The sequence below is a fragment of the Pempheris klunzingeri genome, chromosome 9 (genome assembly GCF_042242105.1).
Source record: "Pempheris klunzingeri isolate RE-2024b chromosome 9, fPemKlu1.hap1, whole genome shotgun sequence".
NCBI classification, from domain to species: Eukaryota; Metazoa; Chordata; class Actinopteri; order Acropomatiformes; family Pempheridae; genus Pempheris; species Pempheris klunzingeri.
The window spans coordinates 5,026,672-5,041,569 of NC_092020.1; the positions used below are offsets into that span (position 1 = coordinate 5,026,672).

At 43.1% G+C, this 14,898-nt stretch overlaps 2 protein-coding genes across 2 annotated transcripts; both read right to left on the minus strand.

Annotated features, from left to right (window-relative positions):
* Positions 1 to 1,167: 1,167 nt before the first annotated feature.
* sh2d1ab (SH2 domain containing 1A duplicate b) lies at positions 1,168 to 4,129 on the minus strand. The gene is made up of 3 exons (XM_070836871.1): positions 3,700 to 4,129; positions 3,362 to 3,425; positions 1,168 to 1,815 (listed from the first exon to the last, which is right to left on the minus strand). The coding sequence occupies exons 1-3, from the start codon at positions 3,834 to 3,836 to the stop codon at positions 1,546 to 1,548; spliced, it is 471 nt and encodes a 156-aa protein (XP_070692972.1). The 5' UTR covers positions 3,837 to 4,129; the 3' UTR covers positions 1,168 to 1,545.
* Positions 4,130 to 6,587: 2,458 nt separating this feature from the next.
* Positions 6,588 to 9,806, minus strand: agtr2 (angiotensin II receptor, type 2). Its single transcript, XM_070836884.1, has 2 exons — positions 9,658 to 9,806; positions 6,588 to 9,009 (listed from the first exon to the last, which is right to left on the minus strand). The coding sequence occupies exon 2, from the start codon at positions 8,941 to 8,943 to the stop codon at positions 7,684 to 7,686; it is 1,260 nt and encodes a 419-aa protein (XP_070692985.1). The 5' UTR covers positions 8,944 to 9,009; positions 9,658 to 9,806; the 3' UTR covers positions 6,588 to 7,683.
* Between the last annotated feature and the right edge of the window lie 5,092 nt (positions 9,807 to 14,898).

Sequence of the window (14,898 nt, forward strand, 5' to 3'; positions counted from 1 at the left end):
GACTTTATTGGGTTACAATGCTGATTAAAGTTATTATGTGTGAATTACCAGATTGCTCCCTGGGACTTCATAGGCACTGTTGCTTATTATTTCTCTCTGCGTCTGCTGTCTCCCTCTCTCCCTCTCTCGTGCGCGTCCTCTCTGTATCTGCGCCTTCCCTCCACACATTTGTTGTACGCTCTTTGTTCTTGTTTCTGGGAGTTTGTAACTTTCAAATCTGTGCTGTCATTATCACCCATCATTATGGCTCAAACTGAGATATGCATGAGAAACCTGCGTCTGTCAGAAGAGAAGAAGAAGGAGAAGGAGAGGGAAAAAAAAGAGGAGGAGAGAGAGAGAGAGAGAGAGAGAGAGAGAAGAAAAAGCACAGAGGAAGGGAAAAAGAAATGTGACAGCTGAGGCTCAGCGAGTGGGTGGTGAGTGCAGAAGGGGCAGGACCTGGAGTTGGCTGTGCTGTTCTCTACAGCTTGTCTCCTCTCATTAGGAAATGCCAATCAGACTACATGTGAACCACTTCCAAGCCTCTCTCCCCCAAAAAAAAGTTACATAAAGAAAGTAAAGAAGTTTGTTTGTTTTTCTTTTTTTTTTTTTTTTTAAATCTCGCTACCACTAATCCACCTCCCCGTCCGTCTGCCTATCCCCCACTCACATCCCTCCCACCGTCACTCCACCATCTGCCCACCATTAATTGTTTGTGTTTCTCTCCTGGGCTGCGGATGACAGAGCTGCACAATGCATATGTTCTGACTGCTCGCAGGTGATATACGTTCCTGACTAGCACTTTGCTGATCGGCTGCGATGCACCTTTCCTTCTAAACCATATGCTCCACGAGATACTGTCCAACCTCATCTCTGCGGTGAAAAGATGGAGGGTCCGGTTGCTAGGAGACCGTTGCACTGAAGAATTGTCTGGGCTGAATGGATGCTCTCTCTCTGTCTCTTTCTTCCTCTTTCTCTGTCTCTCTCTCTCTCTGTCATTTTTTTTCATGAGGAGCCGGTAATGTCAATCAGATGAATGACAGATCCCCCCCCCCCTTTCCAGCAGTCAGCATTCTCTCCATGGAAATCAGTACTTCAATATGTCAAATTGAATTTTTGTTCCACATTATGTGTCAGACGGAGGCTCGGGTGTGTATGGCTGTGTACGCATGACCTCATTTTAAAGAGTTTATTTCAACCAATATCGTTTATTTCCTTTGCCATTCACATAACCGAATTGCATTAAGAAAACAGCACAATATTTGTTGTCAACTTGTGTATGCAGTAATGGATATTAATGTTTCAGCAGCTGAATATTTTACATCACATCCCTGAAAGTTATGAGGCACTTTCCTTCATATGCGGAAAAACCAGAGATGCTGGAAGGATACTGAGATCTGAGTCACTGCTAGAGCCTAAACGACTTGAATTCAACAAACAGGAGCTGGTTAGTTGGAAAAAAAAATTACATTCACTTCACACACAAGATGCAAAATGCAGCTGTAGCCATGCTGCGAAGGCAGTATCTGTTTACAATTAGGTCAGCGGTGAGCTTTGGGTTAGCCCCTAACCAAAAGTCTGCTGCACCTCCTTCTTGTGTCGGCTTTTCTGTCCCTGAGCAGCATGCGGTGGCCGCTGCTGGAGGTAAGAGTTTTGGCTGCTGTGTGTGGGTGACAGGCTATTACTGGGCATCTGTGCCTCTGTGTGTGTTTGTGCCCGTCTCTGAGCGGTGACAGGGTAGAGCAGAGGCATGGCAATTCCTTGTCCGGGCTTCTGGAAAGCTGCTATCAAGTTCTTGATTTGACGGAAATATCGTTTCTGCACACCAGGAGTGGTCTGAAAAAAAAAAAAAAAAAAAAGCAGAGGAGAATTCAGCTTCTCCGTCTCCATCTCCACATCAAACCCCACGGGGGAATGAAGAGGACGGGACAGGAGAGGCTTGAAATGAGCTCTCACAGATTCACCTTATAACAGACAGATGCGCTAAAAGTAGAGGCAGAAACACAAGGCTGTCGTCAGTGCAAGTGCACTGCAAGTATATATTTTTTTTATACCTGGTCCACTGATCCACACTGAGCTTGTATTTAAGAAACAAACGGACACATAAGAAATCCAATCTACAATTGCTGTAGAAACCACTGTGGAAGGATGGAGAATATACTCAAGGGCTTTAAGAGCTAAATTAGGAAAATTTCTGGTTGCAGTTGCCTCTGAAATAATTCACTCCCCTGGGCTTGTTTAGATTTTGTGAGTCAACAAAAAGCATTTATTTTAGGATTTATGTGTGACATTTAAGATGCTTAAAATGTCCCATTATCTCAACAGCTTTACTTGTGACTGAATATAAAACTCAAAACACAAGGATCGTTTTTAGAAATGATCTGCGGCTTAAATAGCAGCTAAATAAGTTGTAATGAGCAGCAACAAACCGACTCATCCAGCAGTTTCCACTTTGGCTTTAGCCAGATTCAACTTTATCAAGGATCTTTTCGGGGAGTTTTGCATTATTTTCAATTTTTAATCAATTTCCCACTTTGCCCACAGCTGTCAGATAAACATTTAATATCTCTAAACTATAAAACATTGAAGCTTTCAAAGTACTATAATTTTGTCAAGTAAGGAGAAATGCATTATTTGTTTCCATTCTGTGCAATCAATCATGCTGTAAGAAATGGTGGAATTCTTGTTCTTTGAAAGCATTTTGAAATCATTTAATCAAACTTGGTGGAGCACTTCCCACAGCAAAGCACTTTGGATGTTTCTTGTCTCCGGCCACAAGTGTTACCTCTGTTCCCCCGGAATATTTCATTAAAGTGATTGATATCGCCCATGAATAATGTAAACTGTTATTGAGCTTGTGGTGAAATTCGTGTAATTCAAGTCTTGTGCCCCTATCCGTCCGCTTGACGCTGTCAGTGCAAAATGAGCGGGGGTAAAATGTAGTTACAACAGCATCTAGCTTAGCTGTCAGAGAGAGACATAGCCTTCAGATGTCTCTATACATTCACATCTCTGGGTGTTTGCCAACTCTCAGTGCTCAATTACATATCCCATCAGAAATGCTGTCAAATGCAATTCTACGTTTCTCATCTCTGGAGTATATGCCGATGCTGTGGTGTCTTAAATTTGAGGAGAGGTGGGGGGTGCTGGTGTTGCTAAAGGAAGAGAGATGCACTCATTTCTCAGTGCTGCCACTCCTGAAAATAAAACCATGTTTGCCTCAGATTCACAGCTTGCTGAACTAGGTTGGCACCAAAACAACACCCAGAACTAATAAACACCAACCCAAGCAATGCGGTTGTGCAGCTGTTCTGCTACTTCTGTAAAGTTTGAGTGAGTCAGCACAGAATAAGAGCAAGAAATAAGATAGAAAGTGTCTCACGTCGGCAGCCCATGAGCCTGCATCATCCTGGTAGAGTCTGTACGTGTAGACATATCCGTTGTTCCTGCACACACACACACACACACACACAAACATCGTGGACCCTGGGTTCATCTTACCATTTAATTAAATAAGTATCTGCCCCTACTGCCACCATGATTGCCCCTGTGGGACTCAGATTTCACACTGAACAATAGGCCACCTCACTTCTTTTGCTGCACTTAACACTCAGATGGTTTGTTCGTGCCTTTTATTTTCTTAAATGTGAGGAGATAAATAATCTCTGTAACAGTAGAAATGATGTGTTGATGTGTTGCACCATCAGTGTTCATACTTACAGCACACACAGGCAGTAGACCCCCGGCACAGAGTCACTGTCACGGACTAGGTAGCACCCATCCCGCCCGTCCTGGGCCAGCCGCCTCTCCCCCTCCGGCTTACCGATGGGTCCGTGGTAAACAAGCAGGTTTTCCATCACGGCTCCTTTCCAGATCTGCTTTTTGTTCTGCTCCCAAGTGCCAGCTCCCCTCTTTCACTCTTTCTCGCCTTCAACCTTTTAATCCAGGCAAGCCTTTTGGTCTTCTGTATCTGCTCTAGACTGGGACCACAGGTAAGGCAGCTGTCCGGCCTCTCATTTCACATGTATCATCCCTCGACGTGTCAAATGTTTGTCAGGGAGCCTGAGCTCTGGCTTTCTGATCCTCCACGTTCCTACCTAGACTGGTTTCAGCTCTTTGTAACCTCTAACCTTTATGTCTTGGTGCTCAGTCTTCCTCCTTCTCTGTAAGGCATATACACAGGCATGTGAGCACACACACACGCACACGTTGGTGTAAAATGTGGGTTTGTGTATCTCTCAGGAAATGATTGTATTTTTCAACAGGAAATAACTTCAAAGGTTCAAACTGAATATCTCCACAACAATAGAAAGCACAAGAGAGGGATTTAAAAAAAAAAAGCAATATCACTTATTTCACACAGGAAAACATATATTGTGCTTATGCAGTCACTACTGTTTCCAGCTCAAATATCTAGAGGTTTGGCTTTGTTTTCTCATTAACAGAAGTTTCTTGTCTCTTTCCATGTCAGTTTCCATGAATTGTGATGTATGTTTCACTGTGCAAAAATCAGAGAGGAAAGACGTACTGAGACCCTGGTAAAAGTACAGCCCTGCATTCAGATATAACACATTTACAAGTACAGAGGTATTATCAGAAGCTCTAGAAGCATCAAAAATAAGATAAGACTGATAATATCATATCATTATATATGATATTATAAGATTGTTAACACTGATGTATGTAAAATGTAAGCAGCATTTTACTGTTGTAACTGGTTGACCTGGAGTTAGTATAAACTACTTTGTATACAAAAAAAAGTATTTTAGTATTTAATATTTTGGTTTAATATTTAACAATGCATTGTATCTTATGAGTAGATATAGTGTAATGGCAATGCAAAGTCTTACTCTGAAAAGTTACTGGTAGCCACTTTACAGCTGTCAAACACGTGTAATTGAATAAAAAGTACAATATTTCCCTCTGAAATGTAGGGGAGTAGAAGTATAAAATACATCAGGATTATACTGCACTATATCCAGCATTTGAGTTACTCTCCACAACTGGAAAAAACTGATAAAACATCAATGATGCTGATGATGATTTCAATACTTAAACATGTAGTAAAACACAAATAGAAAGTAAGAAAGACTAATTAACAGTGAGGCCCACTCAGATCGTCCAAGTAAAACATGTGAGAGAGAGACATTTTATGGCAGGCAAGTAAAACGTCTTCTACACCTGCTGTTTGACAGAGTTCCCTACACGTCTTAGCTTACATTTTCCCATCATCGCTGTAAAACACATGGTCTCAGATACATGTCACCGATCTGTCTTCTATTAAACGTGTGTCAAGGACACTCGCACCTGCTCTGTAGCAGAGCGAGGACTCGGCTTAACGAAGCCGTGCGCAGAAACATACTGTGGAGCTGCAACAAACTCATCCTGCAATCTGTCCTGTCAGTTGGAAAGTTCTGTTGTGTCAAATTAAGAATCTGGTGATTCAAATATTTTGCAGAAGTGACACGGTGTTCACATTTTGAGCAAACTGATAGCACAGCTTCTGCTATTTCAAGTTTATCAGTCACTTTCAGATGTATATTTTTCTGGGTTTTGGTGCTCTTCATTCACACCATGGTCATGATGACATGGAGTCCTTCAAACCACCAGACGCACCTGCAAGAAACGCTTCAGAGAGGCAAACTGTACGGTTGTACCGTTCAATACATCCTTTGAGCTGGGGGCTCTGTTAATGCAGCATTTGTTGAGGTTTTCTGCTTTTACACATTCAGAACTGTATCCTACGTGAGTCATCAGTCTGTGTCAGAGCCATCTTTCCCTCGGCTCAGAAAGATCATGAGCGGTGGGACTTTGGGGCTTTGTCTGGGTAAGCAGCCAGTGGTGTCTTATGTACAGATTCTACAGCACTTTAGCACCATCCAGTGGCAAAAGCCTTGCAGGATTAATCATGAATGATCTACTGAAAGCAGCCCCAAGTAAGGGCTGCATGCATTTTTTGTGTGCCATTTTAATCCATGAAAACATTCAGGCAATCTCAGCTCTGAGTAAAAAAGAAAAAAGGCAAAAATCCTTCACAATTGAAGCATGAATAAAAGCGTTTCAAGCATTAACCACCTTCTTGTCTAAAATAACCCCACAGCCTTCATCAGTGCAAAACAAAATTACACCATGCTCTCATTGGCTCTCAGCTCGCAGAGAGGCAGGCCAGGGTCAGTGCAGAATGCAGTGGATCTATACTGGACACAAATAGCAGACAGAGATACATCATTGATTAGCTGGAGGCTGCCTCGACCAACACAACTGGCTCGACTGGAATGCATCATAAGGACATTAGTATGAGATTATGATATCTGGCCTTGATATGTACGGAATCCATGAGAGGCATTCGGAGAGGGGAGAAAAAGGGGGGAGACTGAGTGTCCATCTGCCAGGCTGACAGTAATCCCAGCTCTCTCGTTCCCAGGTGGTAGAAGCTCTCAGTCACAGCTGTTGGAGGGTAAGAAGGAAAAGTAAAAACTGTAAATGGAATTTGGTTTTTCAAAAATCAGAGTATGAGTGGACTTAAAAATTACCTGCGAATCTCCTGTTCCATTAAAAAGAAACAGTAAAAGTTATTTTGCAGAATTATGTCAAACAAGTGGGAAATATTCACTTTATTTTTTTATTCAGTGACAGAAATGCTGTTATATTCATCCTTCTGACTGATTACATGAGTACATAATATGAGTACATAATATAGTATAATATTTTTGTCCCAAATAACAATAAACGCAGTGTTGTTGTAACTGATCACTACTTATCCTTGTACATCTGTATCTCTGTATAAATGCTTTGGCCTGTCCAGCCCTACAAAGCCAAAATGCTGTAACTTCACATTCAATCAAAGTGGAGTTAGAATCTGAATTTCTTTTACCATATAAGATATTAGTATGGCACAGGAATGCAGGCTATAATGTCAGAGAAAACATCATAGTTTGGAAAACTACTAAACAAAGCACATCCTTAAATTAAAGCTGGCTGGTGACGTAGCCGGAGCTAGCCTGAGTTAAAGATGCATTGAAAAGCTGTGGGTGAAAAATCTAGTTTGATCATCCAACATCTTAGTAACTGTATCATCCCATATAAATGAGGCAGTAGCTAAACCCAACCATAATAAAAGAAACAAGGTAACAGCAGTTGAACAAGTCCTGTTAATGTTTTAGTAGTTCAGCTTAGCAGATTAGCTCTAAGTGCCGTCCCAGGCTTTTTCCTGCACCATTTCACCCACTACAAATGACACATTATCTCCTTTTAAGTGGATATGGCAAATTTTTCATATTTACATACCCAGCAGTTGCAGAGCAACATTATCATTCATTTGGAGTCGTGTTTCTGGGAACCATGTGCATATTAATTCCAATATTCACTCTTCTCTGTGCTCACCCTGCGAGTTGTACACTGTGCAGGGGGGGTTTTAGAGCTTTTTGCTGAAAACTGCTGCCTTCTGTGACATTAGATCTAGGATTTATCTGTTTTTTTGGTTTGGCTACCCAGCCACAAAGCTTGAAACCTTTTTTCTCAGATTCATCTTCTCTTTAGTTATTTTTTTTCTGTCTTTGTAGGGCGGCACTGAGCTCTGCTGGACTTAAACTCAGTCAGTTACAGCAACAGTCCCATGTCACCCATCCATGCTTATTGGGGTTCAGCAAGCACTTGAAGTCTGTCTTTGGGGTGCGAAGGGAAGGTCTGCCCTCTGGGGACAAGCTAGGCAGGACCAGAGGGCTCCACAATTGCCAAGTCTTTCAGGTCACTGAGTTTTCGAGAGAAGGAGCTCAGCCTGGTGCTGAAGGAGCCCCTCTTTTGGCTGTGATCCTCCCCACGGGCCTTCAGACAGGCACACAGGTCCTTGCAGAGACCCCCGAGACGTCCCCGGAAATGGTTTCCCATGAAGCAGTAGAGCACGGGGTTGATGGCCGAGTTGGAGAAGCCCAGACAGAGGGTGAGAGGGGTGAGGTTGTGGATGGTCCAGTTTACCAAACAGCTGTCCAACCAGCCCTCGCTCTTCAGCACTCCCAAGAAGGTCACACAGTGGAAGGGGAACCAGCAGAGGAAGAAGGCCAGGACCACAGCAGCTACTGTCCACAACACCCGCTCCAGCCCCCTGCCCTCCAGGGGTCTGCCCCCGTTGGAGCTGGGGCTCACACAGGGGGTCGGGGGTCTGTCTGGTTTACTGCAGCTCTCCTGGGATTTAAGAGAGGGCATGTTGGGGGAGTGTGACGAATGCTGCATTCTTACCAGCCCTGTGTCAGCCAACAAATGCGTACCAATAGCACAGTAGCAGCAAGAGATGATAAGCAGCGGCAGCAGAAAGGCCAGGACAATCTTCATCAAGACCAGGGTCATATACCAGGTATGACTGGGATACAAAATCGCACAGGCCTTCACACCGAGATCCTCGAGGTGGTAAATGTCCCTCAGATACAAGATGGGGATTGAGCAAGCGCATGCCAGTAACCACACCAGGATGCACACGATCCGGGCAGATCTGGGGTCTCGTGCACTCTGGGAGCGGAGCGGATGCACGATGGCCAGGTAGCGGTCCATGCTCATGCTGGTGATTAAGAAGATAGACGCGTAGAGGTTGAGGTTGTGGAGAGCTCCGCAGACTTTGCAGGCAACCCAGCCAAAGGGCCAGTTGTAGCCCTGGGAGTAATAGACGGCCCATAGCGGGAGAGACAGCAGGAACAGCAGGTCAGACACACACAGGTTCAGCATGAAAGTGTTTGCCACAGTTCTCCTCGAGGCACTGGCATGGGCCAACACGCACACTGCCAGGGCGTTGACTACAGTTCCCAGCACACAAATAACGCTGTAGATGACGGGGATGACTGTGGTCATGGGTACATCGGGCCAGTCTGTGCAGCGGGGAGCAGTGGGGGCTAGAGAGGTGTTCAGACGGTTCTCCGGCGATGAATAGGGTGAGGAGGTGGAGTTGAAAAGGGAGAGGTCATTTGGGATTGCCATTATGAATCTAAATGTACCCTTGCGTCACACGCTTTGACTTCCCTCCTTTCAGTTTTCCAAGGTCAGCTGGAAATAAAACAAAAACAGCAGGGCATTTACAATTCGGCTGCCTTTTATGGACAAAAGTTTTCCTACACAGAAATCTTAAGTTGGCTCCAGTGTTCATTAGCTGTCCTGCTTGATAACTAATCACAGCAAAAATACATTACACCATTCTTGAAGTTGAGCAGTAATGAAATACATATGAAGGGGTGGTAATATTCTGGCTGCTTAATGGATTCCTCAAAAACATTTATTTTTATTTTTATTATTACATTTATTAATGACTGTAATGAGTTTTTGAAACATTCGCGATCAGATGAAAAAAGTGTCAACTTCATTTTGGATTTAATAGTTTTACAGGACTCTTAAAAGTAGCTGAAACAGTCTGGTGCGCCAGGGGAATGGATAATTAATGACAGAAATAAGAGCAAATAGAAGGTAAAGCAGGCAACCAGTAATAATGGGAAATTAAATCTTCAAATAACTTTTTTTTAGTACAAGAAATAACTACTAATTAAAAAAAGACAGAAAAAAAATATTAGTTATAATTATTAGAAAGAATTAGTGAAAGAAACTAGAAAATGTATTAGAAATCTAATTAAATTTGAGATGTTAAATCATACCAGACTTAATATATGATTTCCATCTATTTAAAGAATTCATTTTACCTACGGTGATTGAGCGTCTGGTCCAAGCAGTCAAACGCTTTTCAGAGCTTCTTTTGGCTACAGTCCATGTCCTGACAATTGCTCCTCGACCCCTCTAAGAGAAATCTGCACAGCTGAGTACTCCGGACCATATCATGCCTCTGTGTTTGTGTGTGTGTGGAGAACACAGACTAGAGGCTCTGAGAAACCAGATGAGGTTGGGGGTCTTTATAGCCCCCAAGAGCCTCTTGATGATTGCACAACAGGGAAGTTGCCTACACGTCACATCTTCATCATTACCAAGGGGCTGGACTGTACCTGGACACAAGCCAGGCTGCAGAGAGAGAGAGAGAGAGAGAGAGAGAGAGAGAGAAGCTCTTTCTGTTTTTCATTCTATCCCTCCCTTTTTCCTCCCTCCCAGAGTCTCTACCAGAAAAGGCCAAAACTAAGAAAATCAAGTCAAGATGTGTGTTAGAGTAATAGCTGCATCTCAAGCGACTGCAGACACACAACCACGTGTCGTACCTGGCCATAATGAATCAGACACCAGTGTGTTTGAGGTGTCAAACTTGAAGCCCTTAACTGTCCCCACCGGGGCCTCTGACCCGATGAACGGGGGCCGCGTGTTAATTAGCAGAGCCTCGCTCTTCGTGTCATATTCGTCCTGCCAGTGGTCAGATAAGCCATGGGAAATATTTACTCTGTCTCAGCGGAAGTCAAGCCAGCCACTGGGGCAGAGGGAAAGGGGGGAGGCACAGTGTGGAAGATGAACGAGGAGGAGGACGGGTAGATACTGCAGGGAGTGAACGAGGAGATGAGAAGGAGAGATGGAGGGAACAAAGGAGAGAAAGCGGAGATTCCCTCCAGTGGTTTTTCATTAAAGCCTCTGGTGAAAGTTAATGAGGGATGCGTACAAAGCTCTGAGACTGATTACATCACAGCTCCTTTGATCAACAGTGTGAGCATGTAACTCTATGTGTGTGCATGTGCGTGCGTGCATCTGTGCTTCAATACTTGTGCAACTGGATGTATTTAATCTCAGCCTGGCATGCAGGCATCGACGCAATGTGCTCGCCTCTGTTTACATGTGTGCTCAGATGTGTGTGCGTGTGTGCACTCTGCTCCATTGAGTATCTATCAGGACGTGACATGTTCTAATAGCCGTGGGAAAGCTGACGGTGAGGATGACGGATGAAGGCGAGACGGAAAGGCAGCCGAATTTGAAGGCCGTAGAATGAAGAGCTCTGTTGTTGCCTCCTTCATGATGTGAGAAATTCAGAACACTCTGTATGTCGCAGGACTGGTGCAAATGGGATAGTTATGCTTTCCAAAACGGAAACTTCATAATGCAGTGTTCTTCCGCTGGCATGCTGGGTATGCACAGTTGTTCAGACACACACACACACACACACACACACACACTCACACACACACTCACACACACATAGAGAGAGCAGCCAAGGCCCCTTAGTCATGACATGCAACAACAAAAAACAGAAATTTATGGTGTAATGCCGGCCAACACAACCAGAAGAAACAACTATGTCTCTGCCTCCCAACAGTTCTGTTGCAACCCCGTAGTGGAAAGTAACTAAGTACATTTACTCAAGTACTGTACTTTTCTGAAGTACTTGGACCCTTTTCTGCTACATTATGGATCAACTCCACCACATTTCAGATGGAACGTTGCACTGTTTACTCCAATAGATTTATCTGACAGCTGTAGCAACTAGCTGTCTCGCACATAAACATTCAACATATAAAGTCTGTTTATAAAACAGGACGGCCCCATTTAGATTAAACTATCCTAACAGCAGTCATAATATATTAAAATACTGCTTACATATAGAGCCGTCACAAATAGCAATCCAATTATTTAATATGTAAAGAGGGTATTCTGCACAAGTGCTTTTATTCTTGATATATTAAGTGCATTTTAGTGATCATACATTTATACTTGTTAGCACGCCACGTTTTTAATAGTCTAATGTGCAAAAGCACATATTTTTCACACCTGACATGGCTGCTGCGGCGGCTTTATGCCTTTGTCTGCACACTCCGCTTTAGAGGAACAGTGGAAGCTGGCGTCAGGGAGGAAAAACAACGGCGGACAGCGAGGTGGGTTGCTGGAGAGCTGGAGGTCGTCACATGCTCAACAAATCCTTTTATGACATCATAAGGTGAGCCGAATCTAAACGGCGTGTTTCGCGCACATTTACTAAAAGATGGAGCAGGAGAAAAAGAGAGACTATGGTCTTTTCTCAGTTTGGCTCATATTCATGTTCAAAAGACATTAAAAGTGCATTGTGCATAATGAAGCGTCTTCAAAATGAAGATGTCTTTTTTTTCTTATTATCTTACTTTCACTTGTCTTATCTCTTATCTTGGCTCCTGTTTGACAATCTTTGACCTTTGACAATCTCACTTTATCCTATCTTCAATCAATTCACTCGTCTCGTGGAGCACATATTGATACATGTGTCTCTGCTTTGGTATTCATGGCATGCATAACCACGTGTTAATTCGGCAAAAAGATTCAAAACCAGCTTTTGCTGTAAGATGCACACATTGAGAGGCTGAGTGATTAACAGTTCGAGAATGTGTGGGAGCATGTGTCCAAACACAGGGATTTAGTTGCAGGCCACGTCTGTACAGGCAGCAGATAAGCAGAGCGATGGGGTGGAGAGCATCAAACCTCAACTTACATCACAACCCTTGCTGGACATCAATCTCCAAGCCAATTATTTTTTCTCAGTTTTTCTTTTTTTTTTCTTCTCTGGTTTAAAAGCATGACATTTGATATATTTGCCACTATAGTTTGGCAAAAGTTTATTTTTCTTTTCTCTGTACTCATTAAAAAGGTAATTATTACATGACAGTGGGTGTAGCTGCAACCAAAATGTTGCACAGCTGAGAAATGAGTGGTAAAAGAAACAACAAATTACATTTATCTTTAATGAGGGTGTGTGCATTGTGTGCGGTATGTTTCCACTGAACAGAAAGAACAACCCAACATCTGATTTTATCTAGAAAAGAAGCGGAAGCCGGACAAGATCAAGCACACACACTGACACAGAGGAAGAGAGGAAGATGTGCATAACCACACATGTGCTGTATTAACAAACACCCTTAATTTGCTTACATAATTATGTTTACATGTGTGCTGATAAATGTGCTATGTTTACTTGACAGATAGGGGTGTCCCTCACAGGCTGGACCCTGGGAAGATAACCGCCACAAACCATAACCCTCGCAAAACCCTCTGTGGAAAATCCGGCCCATGGGGGGTGAAAGGTGAGAGGTCAGCGAGCCCAGCTTCCTCTCTGCTGGTCAGGAAAACTCTGAGAGCGCTCCGGACTACATCACAGAGTCTTGTCTTGCATTAGTTCTCAGAGCACAACCATAGCTGGTGCACAGTGTGGGATGCTGTAAGGAGGGGGGGGGGGGGGGGTTCATATGTGTAGGGGACCCTTGAGAGAGGCGACATGAGGCTATAGTTAGCGTCACATCTTGCAGGGGCCCTGAAAGATTGCACTGATTTCCATCATTTCCGCTCTCTCCTCTTTGCTATTTTGAACCGAGCCAATATGTTCCATGTGGCTTTATTAATGACGTTGGTGTTTAATGATTCCAGGACACATATCTGTTTATCATAACATTTTACAAAGATTGTCTAGAAAAACAGCACAGTCTTGCACATACCCCCCCCCCCCCCCCCCCCCCCCCCTCCCCCCATAGCACAAACTGTAGCTCTGATGCTACGAGAAGCCTGGTTCCCATATGTGGTTTTCTCCCTGTATAACAGGAAGGAAGACAAGAAAGTATCGACATCCAATTGATCTGACATCTCCCGCTCTTACACACATATGTGAGCGTGCACACCCACACACACACACAGAGTCCAAAGGGTCATGACTCTGGTCCACCTCTTGCAGAGTTTATGAGGTTCAGGCATCTCGGATTCCTCTGAGGAGCAGTTAAAGAAGCTGTAAAGATGTTAACAGATAGCCTGGTTCTTCAGCACACTCTGCTCACACAAATAAGCAAAAGCATGTGGCAACAAAAGTGGCTTAGAGTAGACATCACATTCTCATGCTTGATACAGACATTTGTCCCTCAACATAATCATCTCCAGGATTACCATCTGTAAATTTGTTACAGGTAACCAGAGCTGACCTGCTGACGGCACAACAGAAAATGTTACGGAATCACAAGTCATGTGGATTCAACCTCTGAGAACCATGACATTTTTTTTTTAGCAATTTCATGGCAATCCATCGAATGGTTGTCGATATATAACACTAAAAAGTAAAAATGTAAACGCCATGGCAGTGCTGGCAGACAGGTCGAGAATTCACCCAAGTCAGTAGGATTCATCCTATGGGGACCATGAATGCACCAAGAGATATTTCTGTCTGGCCTGAACATTCCTTACCAAATAAAATATTTTTTTTTAAATAATAGAATGTATTTATACTTCACTATACACACTAAATAAGCCTGGGTTTGTGCCACTGGCCACGGATAAAGTTTACAGTTTACTTTTCAACATCATCCAATAGAGTAATTGTACCACAGCTCATTACAGATACAGACATTTCTTATTCCACCTCCAAATGTGAACCATAAATACGAGGTGTTTTGGAAAGACTTTTGAAGGACATGGATTAGTGAAATCTTTGTGTCTTGATGAACACAAATTGTTCCTCAAGGAAAGCTGGTCTGTTGATGTTTGATACAAACCTAAATTATAAACATAATGTCTGATGAAAAACAGCACAGTGAACAGGATTGTAAATATGAATCACCAAAAGTCAAAAATCTCTGTGGGCACACTTGAGTTCTGCTCACCATTAGACACAGAAACAAGTAGTTTTAAGTTTCCCTGAGGAGAAAAGGTTGTGTTATCTGATTAGGTTTTACTGAAGATTAAGTGCATCTTAAGTGTAGCTGCTCATTATAAGATGATTGACTCTTTTTAGTAAGAGTCCTATTTCTGATGAGGGTTTTCTTTTCTGGTTGGAGGATTATAAAAGAAACTTGAGGTGTGTTTTAGGGTGGAACCTGTTTTTTGTGTCAGATTTTATTTGGGACAAAAGATAAACTTTGTTGTTAGCACTGTTATGCTATATTATACGGCAAATGTTAAACCACCCTAACCCTAACCCTGCTAAGCACTTGTTGCCATGACTATAAAAAAAAAAAAAAAAACACTGACAAACACTGACAAGCAAGTTTTAAGAAGTTGACAGGATGTAACGTGAAA